This window comes from Astyanax mexicanus, chromosome 6 (genome assembly GCF_023375975.1).
Source record: "Astyanax mexicanus isolate ESR-SI-001 chromosome 6, AstMex3_surface, whole genome shotgun sequence".
Lineage (NCBI taxonomy): Eukaryota > Metazoa > Chordata > Actinopteri > Characiformes > Acestrorhamphidae > Astyanax > Astyanax mexicanus.
The window spans coordinates 10,750,681-10,766,348 of record NC_064413.1 but is presented as its reverse complement, the minus strand read 5'-3'; the positions used below and the strand labels follow the sequence as shown (position 1 = coordinate 10,766,348).

Below are 15,668 nucleotides of genomic sequence, written 5' to 3'. Positions count from 1 at the left end.
ACTTTGTTCATGTGTGTCACGGTGTAGAGCTTGGAGACGGAGCAGACAAAACCAAAGTATTAATTATTAAAAAACAAAAAAGGCAACAAATAATCAGACAAAACATTAAGCATACAACCTAGAACCTCCAGTGATTTAAAATAAAAAAACTCCCTTACAGTTGGAAGAGGAAACACCCAGACTCACAGACTCATCCTGATCTCCCCTGATCAGACTATTTATATATGACCGAAAATTTCTTGTTTAGAGACAACTTTAATATAATCAGTAGTGGAGAGTATGAAACTAGTCCAAAGCAGGTGGCATGAACTGGAAAATGTGCAATTGAGGTGTGGTGGGCGAAGGGGAAGGCTGACATAACCATCCATCAGTCTGGCCAGACAGGGGACAAGAGAACCTGAAGGTATTACTATTTAAGTAATGTTCTACTCAAGGAAATAAAGAAAAAAAAGACTTTAAGAAATGAAGGTCCGTCAATCTGAAACATTTCCAGAAATTTTAAAGTATCCTCAAGTGCAGTCACAAAGACCATAAAAAACGTTATGATAAAACTGGCACTGATCAGGACCGCCTTAGGAAAGTAAAATCAAGAGTTTACTCTGTTGTACAGGATAAGTTCAGAGTTACCAACCTCAAAAACCACAAGTTTCCCCAGGTAAGAGCCACCTAATTAATTTACAGACACTTTACTTTAACACTTTTAACGGACCAATATGTAACCTATTTTTAGTAGTAAATGATAAAATGATCAGGATGTATTATCAGATATTAAAGAAACATGTTGAGTGAAAGCACTGACAGCTCTTTTCAGCAGGGCTTCAGCAATACGTTTCTATTTTAAGTGTTCACTCCGTCACAGATTTTGTGTCAGTTTTGTCCTCTGTCTTTGCCTGCTGCTCATTCCCCAACACTTACCCCACCCCTGAGGTAGCTAGAACCCACACTACAGCCAGCTAGCTAGCAGAGCTGGTTTAGTTAAACCTCAGCTGCTACACAGCCTAAAAACCCTCAACATGTTTCAAAAAAGCTCAGTGACCAAAGAAGGAATAAAACAAGAGTGAATATTGGCAGTGAGTTGAAAGTTGGAGACTTAGAGCTCAAAAAGACTACAAGACCGACCCAGAGCTGCTACTTTTCTCCTGAACAGATAAGCTAACTGGCTATAGCTAATTCAGTCAGGTACTTTATCACCACCACTAGATGTGCTTACTAGGGACTGGTGTTAAAATTAATAAAAAAATGAGTGTTCACATTCATATCAGTGATCTGTGTGCAGCTGCGATAAAAAGGCAGAAGTATCTAAAAGAGATAGATAGCTTAGCATGGTTAGCGCTGTCTCTCAGGCAGGGCACAGCCTGACCAACATACAGTCAATATAACGCTAAATACAGGTGATAAAAGAGTTTAGAATTGCTGTATTTCTCCTCTTATCTCTGGCTTGTACACTTAGTTCTCTGCCTCTCCTATTAGTCTAAACTTTGTGCAGATTGTGTAGATTCAGCCTGCTGAATTTGGCATCCCGAGGTAGGGGAGGGAAGGGCAGGGCAGAATACTCTTTGTGATGTTTAGAAATTGGACTGCTGTAACCATTTCACTCACTCGCTCTCAGTTCCTACAGAATGTACCTTTAAATTACTACACAGTAACTTAAAAGTGTTCCTTCATAGTCTGGATGACCAGTTTAAATGTACAATTAAGGAAAAATAAATAAATAAATAAAAACATTGAAAGAGAAGGTGTTTTTCATTGGTACTTTGAGTATATGTACATAGCATGTACATATATAAGAATATGAACTTGAATATAGAGTATGTAATATATCATTCTCATGGGATATTTACGATTTTACATCCAGACGTGGTAAAAAGAAATAAACCCAGTGTGTAAATCAGACCGGCACTGCAGTTCTGTTCTACTGTGTGTTTATTGAGTTTGTGGCTCGGCAACCAGCACAGCACAGCTTAGCAACCCACAGCTCTGCACCCCAAACACGCGGTGTTGCCACGGGCACAGGAAATGAAGTGTGGCGCAGTGCGGCCTGGGTGCGCGGGTCACGTACAGTAGAGCTAATGAATCTCCCGGCTGGATGCTGTGAAACCCCCTTGCTAAGCATTTTAGCAAACACCATACACTCTCCCTCAGCTGAATACCGATACTGTGAGACACACCGTTTAGGACACTGTGTCTAGAAGACTGCCATCTTGAACTTTACATAAGTCCCAAAAACCTTTCTCAACTTGATGTCATTCAACATGGCCTATAATGATATAAATATGATTAAATAGTATAATAATATTATCCTTACGAATAATGGTCCCAGTTTGCCAGTCGTCACCAGTAGGGGGCGCAGTGCCTCCCAACGGTGAGTGTTCTGCTCCCACTGTGGACTGAGAGCCGATTTATACTTCTGCTTTGAACCTACGCCATAGCCTACACATCGCTGCATAGCCTACGCTGTAGCTCGACGCACACCTCCCTGTAAATGCAAATAGACAGCCGCAGCTGTGATTGGTCTGCCGGGCCTCGCGTTCCCGCCCACACATTTCCACCTTCGCTGTTTAAAGTGCAGTACGACTCAGAGCCGCTGATACGTGCGCGCAGAAGTATAAACTTGATTCGCTGCATAGCGCACTCTCGTAGGCTAAGGCATAGGTTCGACCCAGAAGTATAGATTGCCCTTAAGACACCAAAATGACCTATTTAACCCACCACCAGGTGACACTACCCTATTAATGAACCAAGAACTAATGAGATTTGAACCCATAATCTTCAAGAGGCTATTATCTTGTTTACCACTAGGCAGTCAGCCACTGCAGCACTTACATTACCTGATTTTCAACCTGATGTTGAATAAAAGGTGAGTTATTTTGGTTTACATTGTTTTTAGTGATTGTTTATTTTGCTTTTTTTCTGTATTTGCTCTGCAGGATGATAAGGACCTGGTGCATGAGTTTGTTGTGGCTGAAGGACTCACCTGTCTTATTAAAGTGGGGGCGGAGGCTGACCAGAACTACCAGAACTACATCCTCAGAGGTACTGAAGCTAATATAGCTAATATTAGCCTTAATACTAAAACAAATGCTAAAACGGTGATGGATCTGAGTCCAGATGCACAACAATCCCACAATTTCACACAAATTCTAATTAATTGTCTAATTATCATTAATCGAGGGTATTATTACACTACTCTTACTCCCATCCTATCACAGTACTCTTTATTAATACAGTACCCTCACTCCATCCTATCACAGTACTCTTTATTAATACAGTACCCTCCCTCCATCCTATCACAGTACTCTTTATTAATACAGTACCCTCACTCCATCCTATCACAGTACTCTTTATTAATACAGTACCCTCACTCCAGTCCTATTATAGTGCACTTTATATTTACAGTACCCTCACTCCAGTCCTATCACAGTGCTCTTTATTATTACACTACCCTCACTCCAGTCCTATCACAGTGTGTTATATTATTACAGTTCCATCAATCCAGTCCTATCACAGTGCTCTTTATTATTACAGTACCCTCACTCCAGTCCTATCACAGTGTGTTATATTATTACAGTTCCATCAATCCAGTCCTATCCCATTTCACTTCATTATTACTGTACCCTTACTCCAGTCCTATCACAGTGTGTTATATTATTACAGTTCCATCAATCCAGTCCTATCCCATTTCACTTCATTATTACTGTACCCTTACTCCAATCCTATCACAGTGCACTTTATTATCACAATATCCTCACTCCAGTCCTATCACAGTGCACTTTATATTTACAGTACACTCACTCCAGTCCTATCACAGAGCACTTTATTATTACACTACCCTCACTCCAGTCATATCACAGTGTAGCTTTATTATTACAGTACCCTCACTCCAGTCCTATCACAGTGCACTTTATTATTACAGTACCCTCACTCCAGTCATATCACAGTGTAGCTTTATTATTAAAGTACCCTCACTCCAGTCCTATCACAGTGTGTTATATTATTACAGTACTCTCACTCCAGTCCTATCATAGTGCACTTTATATTTACAGTACCCTCACTCCAGTCCTATCACAGTGTGTTTCATTATTACAGTACCCTTACTCCAATCCTATCAAAGTGAGTTTTATTACTACAGTTCCCTCACTCCAGTTCTATTACAGTGCGTGTAACACACTCACTCACACAGACATTCAAACACAAACACCCCTCCACACACACACACAAATACACACACATGCACCCACAAACAAGCTAGACAAACAAGCTAGACCCATGACATATTCTCACGCCTGAGATTTACACTAGATGTTGGAACACAGAAATGCCCCACAGAAGTAAGAGCATTAGTTACCCAAGGTTGTGATGTTGGCTGATTAGTTAGGCCACAGCAGCTCATCCCATAAGCTCTGGATAGAGCTCAATCACCAGCCCAGTACAGGGATGCTCTTTACTCCTCTGTCTGCATACTTTTAGACAGATGGAAGATAATGTTCTGTAAAACATTGAAGAAGCATGTTTGGGGGCGGAGTCTGGAGAGGTATGTTTATTCTCCTGTGTAATAAAAAGGGGGGAGGGGGGGTTAAGGGTCAAAAATCAGCCATGCAGGACACTGCCCCTCTCTTGTAAGGTCATCCTAGTTTTGCAGTTTGTAGCAGGAGACCCCAGGCTCCACACACTTTAACACCCAATACACCCAGCCTGGCAGAATTTTGTCCACAGTAAAACCAGTTCCTGAAGCTGGCTCTTCCCCCCAGTCCATCTCCGCCCGGCTCCTCGGAAGGGAGCGGGATTAGCTGCAGTGTGGAAACTGTTCCCAGTACTAGGGGTGGGCGATATGGCCCCAAAAGTAATATCACGATATTTCATGGTCTTATCACGATAACGATACTCTTGCCGATATGACAAAAACATAAAAATAAAAAATACACTACTGCAACAAAACAAAACTTACATTTTATTATTGTATACGTTATGATACAGCACACCCCTAACTGACATATAAAATAAAATACAATAATAATCAGAATTGTAACAAAAGTCAATGATCCAGAATGTCATGATACTAATAATAATGCACTCCAAATATCTCCATATATCCAGGATTAAAGTAAAATAAATGATACTGGACAGATATAATCTGTCTCTAGTAGATATTTAATTGTAATTGAGAAATGTGTGACTTTTTTTTTTTGCTTAATCAGCAAAAAAGTAGGATAAAAAAGTGATAATTAGGGGTGAGTGTTATGGCACGATATTTCAGGGTATAATATCATTCACGATATTCAAAAATGTTGGCGATATTATCGCGTACGATATGATATGGCACACCCCTACCCAGTACCCAGTCCTAATCCTTTATGGCCGACGGAATAGTTCATGTGTGTAAGGTGTGCCAGCTTCTCACCCTGCACCAATTGTGCTCCTGTTTTTTTTAGGTTTTTTTTGGTGCATTTCTTGCGTCCAGCCTCCGCCTCTCTGGACGGCATGGATCCAGAAAGACCTTACCAATGGGGTGGTCTAATTAACCTTAATTGACCCTTTTTGGCTCTGTTATTATATTTGTATAATTACTGCTTGATTAATGTTTGATAAGTGTTATAAAACATGTACTTTGAGGTCCTCTTATAACATCTATGTGTATACATCAAAAGCAAATTCATTTCTACATAATATTCCAAACCCATTAAAATCAAACACATTGTATTTCTTAGATACAGTTTTATAAAATAAGCTTTGTTCAAATTGGTCAAATTTTGTCATCTACCCATGTTGGAACACTCCTTATAATTTCAGTGTGAACATGGCTAAACTGCTGATATAACAAACAGGCATATGTAAATTTGTACATTTTGGACAATTCACAAACAATAGAGTGATTACAGTGTTTTTGCTGTAATTAAAAAGAGGCTATAGTACCCATTTGGAGTCTCTGGTCTGGATATAAGATGTGATTGAGATGGATGGGCATGGAGGTGTACAGGCTCCGTATGACATCCTGCAGCACATTTACCCACAGATGATGCAGTTGGGCCTGTAGATCCTGCTCTACACTCGTAGGTTGCTGAAGCTGGCTCTTCCCCCCAGTCCGTCTCCGCCCGGCTCCTCGGAAGGGAGCGGGATTAGCTGCTCTCATAAATGCTGGATTGGTGATAAATCTGGAGACGGGCAGGACAAGAAAGTGCTGCAATCCGGTGGAAACACTCCTGTGGGTGAGCATTATCCTGCTGAACAATGACAGTTGGAAGCCCTGCAATGAGAGACAGCAACACATGTAGCTACAGGATGTCCTGCACATATCTCTGAGCTGTTAGCATCACAAGTAGGGATGACTGACTGTCGTATGCAATGCTCCCCACATAATCACACCAGCAGCTGAGGCAGGAACTGTGTTGTCGACTTTGCTTCTAATTAGTATTGAGTGGAGCTCAGGTCTGGCTGGTACTCTGAAGGATTTCTTGTTTCTTCTAGGCCCCATTTTGCTGTGTGTATGTGTGTGTGTGTCTATGTGTGTGTGTGTGGTAAAGTGGATTTTGATGAAGGCTGCTGCCCCTGGAGCTGACCACACTGTGTTTATGTGTAATCAGTGTGCCACAGATTCCGACTGACACCAACTCCATCACTGATTACAGCCCCCAAATCCCCAAACACAGAGAGCTAAAAGACAGACAGAGAGAGATGGAGGCTGGCATACACAGCATAGAAAGGATTTAGCCACATATAGGGGTGGGCGATATGGCAAAATGATCATATCACGATTTTTTTTCTTCATAATCACGATAACGATTTTATCACGATTCTTTTCATGTTGCTTGAGTACAATCAAACAATCTATCCATTCTTAAATACAGCACTAAAAACCAAACCATTTTGGCCAAGCCACGTTTTGAACAGATTTTAATCTATTAACACTGGTTTAAAATGGTACACAAAAACATTATTCAGGAAAAGTGCAATCTTGCTGTTTAAACAGCAAACTTAGCCTACTACAAAAATAACAAGGCAAGACCAAGACAGAAACAATTAAATAAAAGCAGGTAAATAAAAAAATGCTGTAAAAAAAATCCTGTAATTTAAGTATTACTATTAGCATTCAATGTTTTGACAGGATTTAAGACTTAACTGCTTAGCTGACAATGTAATTTAGAACAAAACTTTTTTTTTTTTTGAAAAAATAAAGTATTTCTGGCTTGTTTTCCACTGTTTTAAAAGGAACCATGTCCTTTGCCAGGTAAAAAGTGATTAAAAAAAGCTTCTGTTACCTCTCTCCATTGTTTACTTCTCTTCTCATAGGGAGTGCCTTTCTCGAATGATCGCGTTAGCGTTGTTTGTTTTGGTCCGGCTGTAGCATTAGCCTCTGCTAGCTGCGGTGTTGTTAATCTGCCGGTTACCTGACTTTCAGCGTACTGTTTGGGATGACGCCTCTTTAAGTGGTTAAAAAGATTCGTGGTTAAATTTGCTTCCGTCCGACGCGAGAACGACCTCTGTGCAAATTTTACATATCACTTTTGATTGTGTAATGTCAGTTTGGAAAAATCCAAACCAGGTCTATATTACTGAAATCGACCTTTTTTTAGGAACTAACTCTGCTGCTGTGTTTTCATTCATGGCTTCACGCTTGTGAGAAAAGGGGAGGGGAAGTAAGCAAAGGTGTTCCGGTGAGCTGATTGGTTTATGTGCAAGCCACTAGGGTGCGTGAAAGGGCACTAGCAAATAGTGCGCTTTGGCTGAGCAGAAAACTGCTGTAGTGGATAGAATGTGCTTAACAATCCAGCAGTTTTTCTGTGATGGCTTATCGTAGACACCTTATAATACTTCACGATCTGTTATCGTCATATCGCACACCCCTAGCCACATACTTAGAACACAACAGCAAGCACCATAGCAAGACATGAGAAGAAATCGGACATACCATAGCAACCATGTGGTAACCACAGTTTCCTGGTTGTACAGACCAACTTAACCAAGGGTTTTACAGGTAAGGTGCATCAGTTGTGCATGTGTGAAGAAAACAGGAAACAGATGCTATAAACACTCATCAACACACTAACATCACCCTGAAATACCACACCAACCAGCAGAGACGGCATAGTATTCACATTGCAGCACAGTATCAGCCAGTCTATCAATACTGGACATTTTATTAACACTTTTTTATTTTATTAACATTTTTACATACATACTTAAGTATCTATCCATTCATGTCGCACATCTGTAATCTCACCTTCCCACTGCTGACCCAGTTTCTATGTTCAGCTGGGGAGATTCACTGCATAGATCATCTTTACTCCCTCACGTTTAAAACAACCGGAACAGTGCAGACACATGCTCTTACATACACACACACACACACAAACACACACACACACACTCATAAATCATGGAGATTTATGGCTGCCCTCAGCATTTGTTAAGAGCTACACAGACCCGTACATCCTCTCTTACACACTTATGGAACCCCCTAACCCCGTGAACCGTGTTGTGTTCAGTAATAGTAAGATATGACTGCTTTACTGCCACCCTGTTGGAGATGGCGTGTGTCCGACTAACACACACTCACAGATATACACACATTCACCCACAAGCCTGTGCTTAGCTGGCAAATGTTAAAATTTATTGGTACAGCTGCTCTGCTACAGTTTATTTAATTATCAAAACTTGCTTGCTAGCTAGTTAGTTACTAACTAAGCAACTGTAGAAAAATACTGTTGTGAATCTTATTTATTCATTTTTTTCTGTTTTTACTGACTGTTAAATGCACTTGGGTTTATGTTATTGGCCAGGCGTGTGATTGGGGAAAGTAGGGGAGGACCAGGGCGGGAGAGCGTGGGGTGTGTGTGTGAGGAGAAGATGAAGACAGGGGGGCTTACTGTGAGTTTGTGTGTACAGCAACAAGCTAGGTTAGTTCGCTCTGCTAGGTTAGTGTTTTCTGCCAAAGCCCCGCCCTCAACACAACAACAACATCCCTTCCGGTAATACTTTACAATAACAGTACAATTAACAATAAACAGTATTTACAACAGTAATAAACATTGGTAAATGGTTTAGTAATGTCTTAACTCATTTTTAAATGACTCAAGTTAAGACATTATTACTTTAATCATTTTAATGCTTAATAACGCAAATAATAATGAATTGAAACAGTACTTAAAATGCTGTAATGATAAATAATGTCTTAATTAGTGTTAATTAATAATAAGTTGAGACAATTTTTCATAAGTACTGTTTCCTTATTGTAAAGTGTTACCTCCCTCCCTTTAGTGTGTCTGCTAAGCCCCACCCACAAATAAAGAAAAACATCCCCCCCTGCCAAAGCCAGACCCCTACCTTCAGTGTTCCATCCAATTCCCCACCCAAAACAGATAGAGCTCCAGAGCCCCACCCACAATAGGTTCGGAAACAGTATGTGCTGAAAGAATGAGGTCAGCTGACTACCTGAATAGACTGAATATAGACCAGGTTATTCCTTCAATGGATTTTTTCTTCCCTGATGATAAGGCCATATTCCAAGATGACGATGTCAGGATACATAGATTCATGGGGCTGGAACTGTGAAAAAGTGATTCAGGGAGCATGAGATCATCATTTTCACACATGGATTGAGAGAGAGTTCACCACAGATTCCAGACCTTAACCTCATTGAGAATCTATGGGATGTGCTGGATGGAGAAGACTTTGTGCAGTGGTCAGACTCTACCATCATCAATGCTGCAAGATCTTGGTAAAAAAAATAAAGAAACACTGGATTAAACTTTGTGACATTGCAGAAGCCTATTAAAACAATGCCACAGTAAATGCATGCCGCAATCAAAGCTAAAGGTTGTCCAACAAAATGTGTGTGACCTTTTTTTTTGGTGGCAACTATTTTTTGACCAGGCAGGGAATAAATTGACAGGTGTTAATTGGTCTTTGTTTTGTGTGCATTTTGTGAGCTGTTATTATGTAGATAAATATCTGTAGGTACAGACAGACGGTCAGTTGGGTGTGTTGGGAGTTTGGGTGATGGACTGGAAAGGCTAGCCCAGCCTGCTGACCAGATTTCCACTGCTGAACACAGTCACGGCCGGAGATGTATGTTAGCTCATTTAAACCCAAACCCAGAGTCTGAGAGATGAAGGCCTGTGTTTGAATTTTTCTCAACATAAACTTGCTAATGCTAATACTACAGAACTGCAGTGTGTTTTTTTCTAATAGCTTTCATCTACGTTCTGGCAGCACTTTCCACCATTCCCGTGTGTCCACTTTTTGAGGCTCTGCAGGCTTTGAACTCAAACTCATTTCATCTGAAGTGACCTCACAGTGACCTCACAGTGTAGCAGAGTGTGTGTGTGTGTGTGTGTGTGTGTATGATCTAGGGCTGCCCGATATTGGAAAAATTTGACATTGCATTGTTTTTGTGTTCGGCAATATTTATCGGGATATTAAACAATGCAGAACCTGTGACAGCACCAGCCCTGCCCCAACACGTGCGCTGTCTTACGACAGAGATCCGGACCAACCAGTCAGCACTTTAGAGTCAGCTGAGCACTCAAAATCTGAGAAAAACAGCTATACAACAATAATAATAAAGCATTTAAATGGCTTTTTAAAAGGTAAATATAAGTGTTTTTCTGAGATTAACAGCATGATTCCGGCTGTAGCTGGAAATATCTATGCAAAACTGTGCCGGACTGAGGTGCACAGCTTTGGACAGGCTGTCTGAGGCCATGCAGTTACCTCGTGTTTATACCTGCTCCTCCTTAACCCTCGCCCTTTTCATAATTTTTCTTTATAAATCATTGGTTGTTTGGATCAGCAATGTCAGCAATTTTGCAACTGCCGCCAACATGTTTAGAAGTTGTAGATAATGGAATTGTTGCATTTCCTGGACATTTCAAGCCATTTTGCATCTCAGTTGTGTCGTTTAAACGACCCCCCCCCCCACTTATACTGGTAAGAAATTACACTTACTGGACAATCTTGACATTTTTGGCAACTACCTCTGACGTGTTTAGAAGCTGTTACTTATCCTGATGAGGTAGATGAAACTACCATGCTGGGAAGCTTTACTAGCTCTCTCATTGTGAGTTGTAGATGAAATGACATCTACTGTGTTTGCAAGCTGTACTTTATCCTGACTACGTATCAGTGTCATTTGTAGATGAAACTACCTCCACCATGTTTGTAAGCTGGACTAGCTCTCACTGTGAGTTATCAGATCTGTTTCAAATCAGCACATTTTAATGTCATCAGAATAACATTCAAATAATGAAATAATGAATTGGGAAGTTGTGTGTTTACTGGGTGTAGTGGGATCTCCTCTGTGTCCAGCTCTCACATGGTATTAGTTTCTCACTGTGCTGATGTGGGTTGTGAATGCTGGCCTGGACCCCAGGAGTCTGACACATTCTTTCCTCACAGGGATTACCTCATTATGCCAGTGCTGACTCCATATGCTTTCTCAGAGTGTGTGTGTTGGGGGGAGGTGGGGGGGGGGGGGTTGGGGGCATAGGGCTTTCCCTATAAACCAGACTACAGTCTAAAGGCTGAGAACCAAGTCAGAACCGGAACCAGAGCCAAGCGATCCGTCCACAAATCACAGCACACACATCTACACCATGGTTAAGATTACATTTCACATCCTCAATTCGGGCCTGACGGGCTTAAAGGGCCCGTATCTCATGTTCTGTGTGTCCAGACTGTCTCCTGAAATATTCCCTCGGTGAAGATACTACAACAGATTCGCACAGCAACCATAACAGAACAACTTTTGGTTTCCTGTGATGTTGCTTAGTGGTTGACATGGCATTGCTAGATGGTTGCTAGGGTGTAGGTTAAGGATTGGTTGTAAGTTTGTGATTTGTAGACATTTGCTTTTGTGTCCCAAGTGGTTATATGGTGGTACTTAGTGGTTGCTATGGTGACACTAGGTGGTTGCTAGGAAGTTCCTATAGTTCCAAGTGGTTGCTATGGTGTTGTATAGTGGGTGTTACAATGGTACAGTTGTTAATTTGTTCCAATTGGTTGTTATGTGTCACTTAGTGGTTACCAAGGTATTGCTAGGTGATTGATTTAGTGTTGCACATGGATTGCTAAGGTGTAGCTTGGTTGTTGGTAGGCAGTTGCAATAATATCCCAGGTGGTTGCTACTGTGTCACTTAGGTACAGGGGCTGGACAATGAAACTGAAAGCAGCCTGGTGGTCAATCTTCACTAATTGCACATTTCACCAGTAAGAGAAGAGTGTGAAGGTTCAATTAGCAGGGTAAGAGCACAGTTTTGCTCAAAATGTTGCAATGCACACAACATTATGGGTGACACACCAGAGTTCAAAAGAGGACAAATTGTTGGTGACAAAGACAGCAAGTCTTTGTGATGTATCAAGAGCCACGGTATCCAGGGTATTGTGAACACACCACCAAAAAGGGACAACCCACATCCAACAGGATTAACTGTGGATGCAAGAGGAAACTGTCTGAAAGGGATGTTCGGGTGCTAACCCGGATTGAATCCAAAAACAGAAAACCACGGCTGCCCAAATCACGCCAGAATTCAATGTGCACCTCAACCAGTAACTGTTGTTAAGGTGTGCCAAGTATGGCTGGTAGTAATGATTAATTTGGGACTCGACTAATCTGTCAATGTTTAACATTACAGATCTTATATTTACTCATCTCACGCAGAAGAGATTTACATGTGAACTTTAGTGAGTGCATATGTAATCTGTTGTGTTTGGACACTTTTGGAGACAGTGTCTGGGAGTAGAGACATTCCATGTTCACCATCCCTGACAAACAGTGAGGGTCTTCATTCATGCCCATCACGAACGTTAACCAGAAGCAGCGTCTATTTTTACCATTAACTGTGTTTAGCTCCTCACCAAAACACAGTGAAGAACATCAAACAGACCCGAGAACATCCTGCTCTTCTCTATCCTTCTGTTTTTTCTTCCCCTGACAATCTTCTAACCCATACACCATTAGCCTCTTGATCTGATTAAAGAGAACGTGCTGATTAAAACCATACAGCAGCAGCACTGCCGCTGTGTGTGTTTGCTACTCTCTGTTCTTCTGCTGGCGACTTTAGAAATCACCCGTTTGGTTGGTTCTCCATCTGAGATTGATCTGAAATTAGACTATTTGATTAGTTGTGCTGCTAAGTTTGAGATGAAAGTATGAATTTGGTTGATTCTGCTGGTGAGTTTGAGCTGAAATTATGATTTTGACTGGTTCTCTGGCTGAGTTTTACCTGAAGCTAAAATTTTGCAAATGATGATGTCAAAAAAGATACAGAAATGTGCAATGTGATCGCAGAAGAGAGAGAGAGTCAAGTTTGCTGGAGAATCAGGCAAAACATTGCACCAGTGGCAATTGCTCTAAGACTGCAAGGGAAGCTCAGCTTAATATATACTATTGTGTGTACATGTCACTGATTAAATATGTGCTACAACGCACTGAACTTAGTTCAGAATCAGCTTCTTATCACTGGTAATGCCGCGGCTTTCCTCTCACTCATTCCCGCAGCTTCACAGCGCTGCTTTAAACAGTGCGGGCGCTGAGCGTCCACAGACTTCAACAGCGGAGCAAAGCGCGCGGCGAAACGAGACGAGTCATTGGATAAATGCTGGGCTTTGTCCCGCCCATCGGACGCTCAGCGTCTCTGGGGGTCTATGGGGCAGTGGGCTGGCCTCGGCCGACCCGGACGCTCAGCTTCTGCATGATGATTGGATGATCTGTCTGAGGCGGAGTCCCTTTTTGATTGACAGCGAAATTAGCGAATCAGCGATCTTTTAGTGTAAAAATCTGTGATAGGTGCATTTTCATTCTGTTCTGAGTTGAACCTGAGACTTTCCTAATCCTTATAGCGGCATTTTCTTTGATAAAAACGACTAATATTGTGTTATCATTAAAAAATAATTTTAATAATTTTAATTAATAAAGGGATTAATAAAGGAAATTAAAACTGTCCAAAAAGGAACTAAATTTACCTGCAATTTTTCCTTTACCAACTTTAAGATTTTGCGTAATGTTTTTTTTTACTGATCATTTTATGTTTATTCATGTCATAGCGTCTTTTTTATGTAATTGTTCAATGTAAAGAATGGGTACCTTTTTGTTGTGTAGTGAAAACTTGAAAATTATGCCTTTTGTTTACAAAAAAAAAAAAAACATCTCAGGGAGAGTAGAATTTTTGTATAAATAAAACTACTCTGAACGCGGGCTAACTGCGGGCTAACAGTTATCGGACCACATGTGTGTGTGGCTGACACCAGTATACACACCACTCATCAGACACTCCAGACCAGTTCAGAAGCAGGTGAAAACCTGGCCGGCAGGCTCCATCTCTGCCCTTCAGGACTGTTTTGAGTGCACTGCATGGGACATGTTTAGGGAGGCTGCTACTGAAGGCGATTCTGTTGATTTGGAGGAGTGTGCAGCATCAGTCACTGGCTACATCAGCAAGTGTATTGATTATGTCACTGTCTCCAAGACCATCACCACACGCCCAAACCAGAAGCCTTGGATGACTGCTGAGGTACGTGCGCTGCTGAGGACCCGCGACTCCGCCTTCAGAGTGGGTGACAAGGTGGCTCTGAGGAAAGCGAGAGCCGACCTGTCACGAGCCATCAGAGAGGCATAGCGCGCCCATGCCCAGAGAATCCACAGCCACTTCAAAGACACGGGTGATGCGCGGCGCATGTGGCAGGGCATCCAGGCAATCACCAACTACAGGACAATGCCACCGTCCTGTGAACGTGATGCCTCCCTCCCTGATGCCCTGAATAAATTTTATGCACGGTTTGAGGCACAAAACAACACGTTGGTGAGAAAGACCATGCCCAAGCTGGACGAGCAGGTGTTGTGCCTGACTGCAGTGGACGTGAGGAACACTCTGCGCAGAGTCAACCCACGGAAAGCTGCAGGACCAGACAACATCCCCGGCAGAGTGCTCAGGGAGTGCGCAGACCAGCTGACAGATGTTCCCACGGACATCTTCAACATCTCCCTGTGCAGCGCCACTGTCCCAACGTGCCTCAAGTCCACCACCATCGTCCCCGTGCCGAAGAAGTCCACAGTGTCCTGCCTCAATGACTACCGTCCCGTTGCACTTACACCCATCATCATGAAGTGCTTCGAGAGGCTAGTCATGAGGAACATCAAGACACAACTGCCCTCTTCACTGGACCCCCTGCAGTTTGCGTATCGTCCCAATCGCTCCACGGACGATGCCATCACCACCACCCTTCATCTCTCCCTCACCCACCTGGAGAAGAAGGACACTTACGTCAGAATGCTGTTTATAGACTTCAGTTCAGCATTCAACACCATCATCCCACAAAACCTCATCAGGAAGCTAAGCTCGCTCGGCCTCAACACCCCCTCTGCAACTGGATCCTGGACTTTCTGACAGGGAGACCACAGTCAGTCCAGTTTGGGGGCAGCACCTCCAGCACCATCACACTGAACACTGGGGCCCCCCAGGGCAATGTCCTGAGTCCTCTGCTGTTCACCCTGCTGACTCATGACTGTGCTGCAAAACACAGTTCTAACAGCTTTATCAACTTCGCCGATGATACAACCGTGCTGGGTCTCATCACCAAAGGCGACGAGTCAGCATACAGAGAGGAGGTGCAGCGGCTGACAGACTGGTGTACAGTCAACAACCTTCACCTGAATGTGGACAAGACAAAGGAAATGG

At 42.3% G+C, this 15,668-nt stretch overlaps 1 protein-coding gene across 2 annotated transcripts in view; it reads left to right on the top strand.

The window, feature by feature from the left end:
• fhod3b (formin homology 2 domain containing 3b) overlaps positions 1–15,668 on the top strand; it is a 403,456-nt gene that overhangs the window by 194,078 nt on the left and 193,710 nt on the right. For both annotated transcript variants that reach the window (XM_049480538.1, XM_049480537.1), the window contains exon 5: positions 2,928–3,033. In XM_049480538.1, coding sequence (XP_049336495.1) covers positions 2,928–3,033 — 106 coding nt within the window. The remainder of the gene's footprint in view (positions 1–2,927; positions 3,034–15,668) is intronic.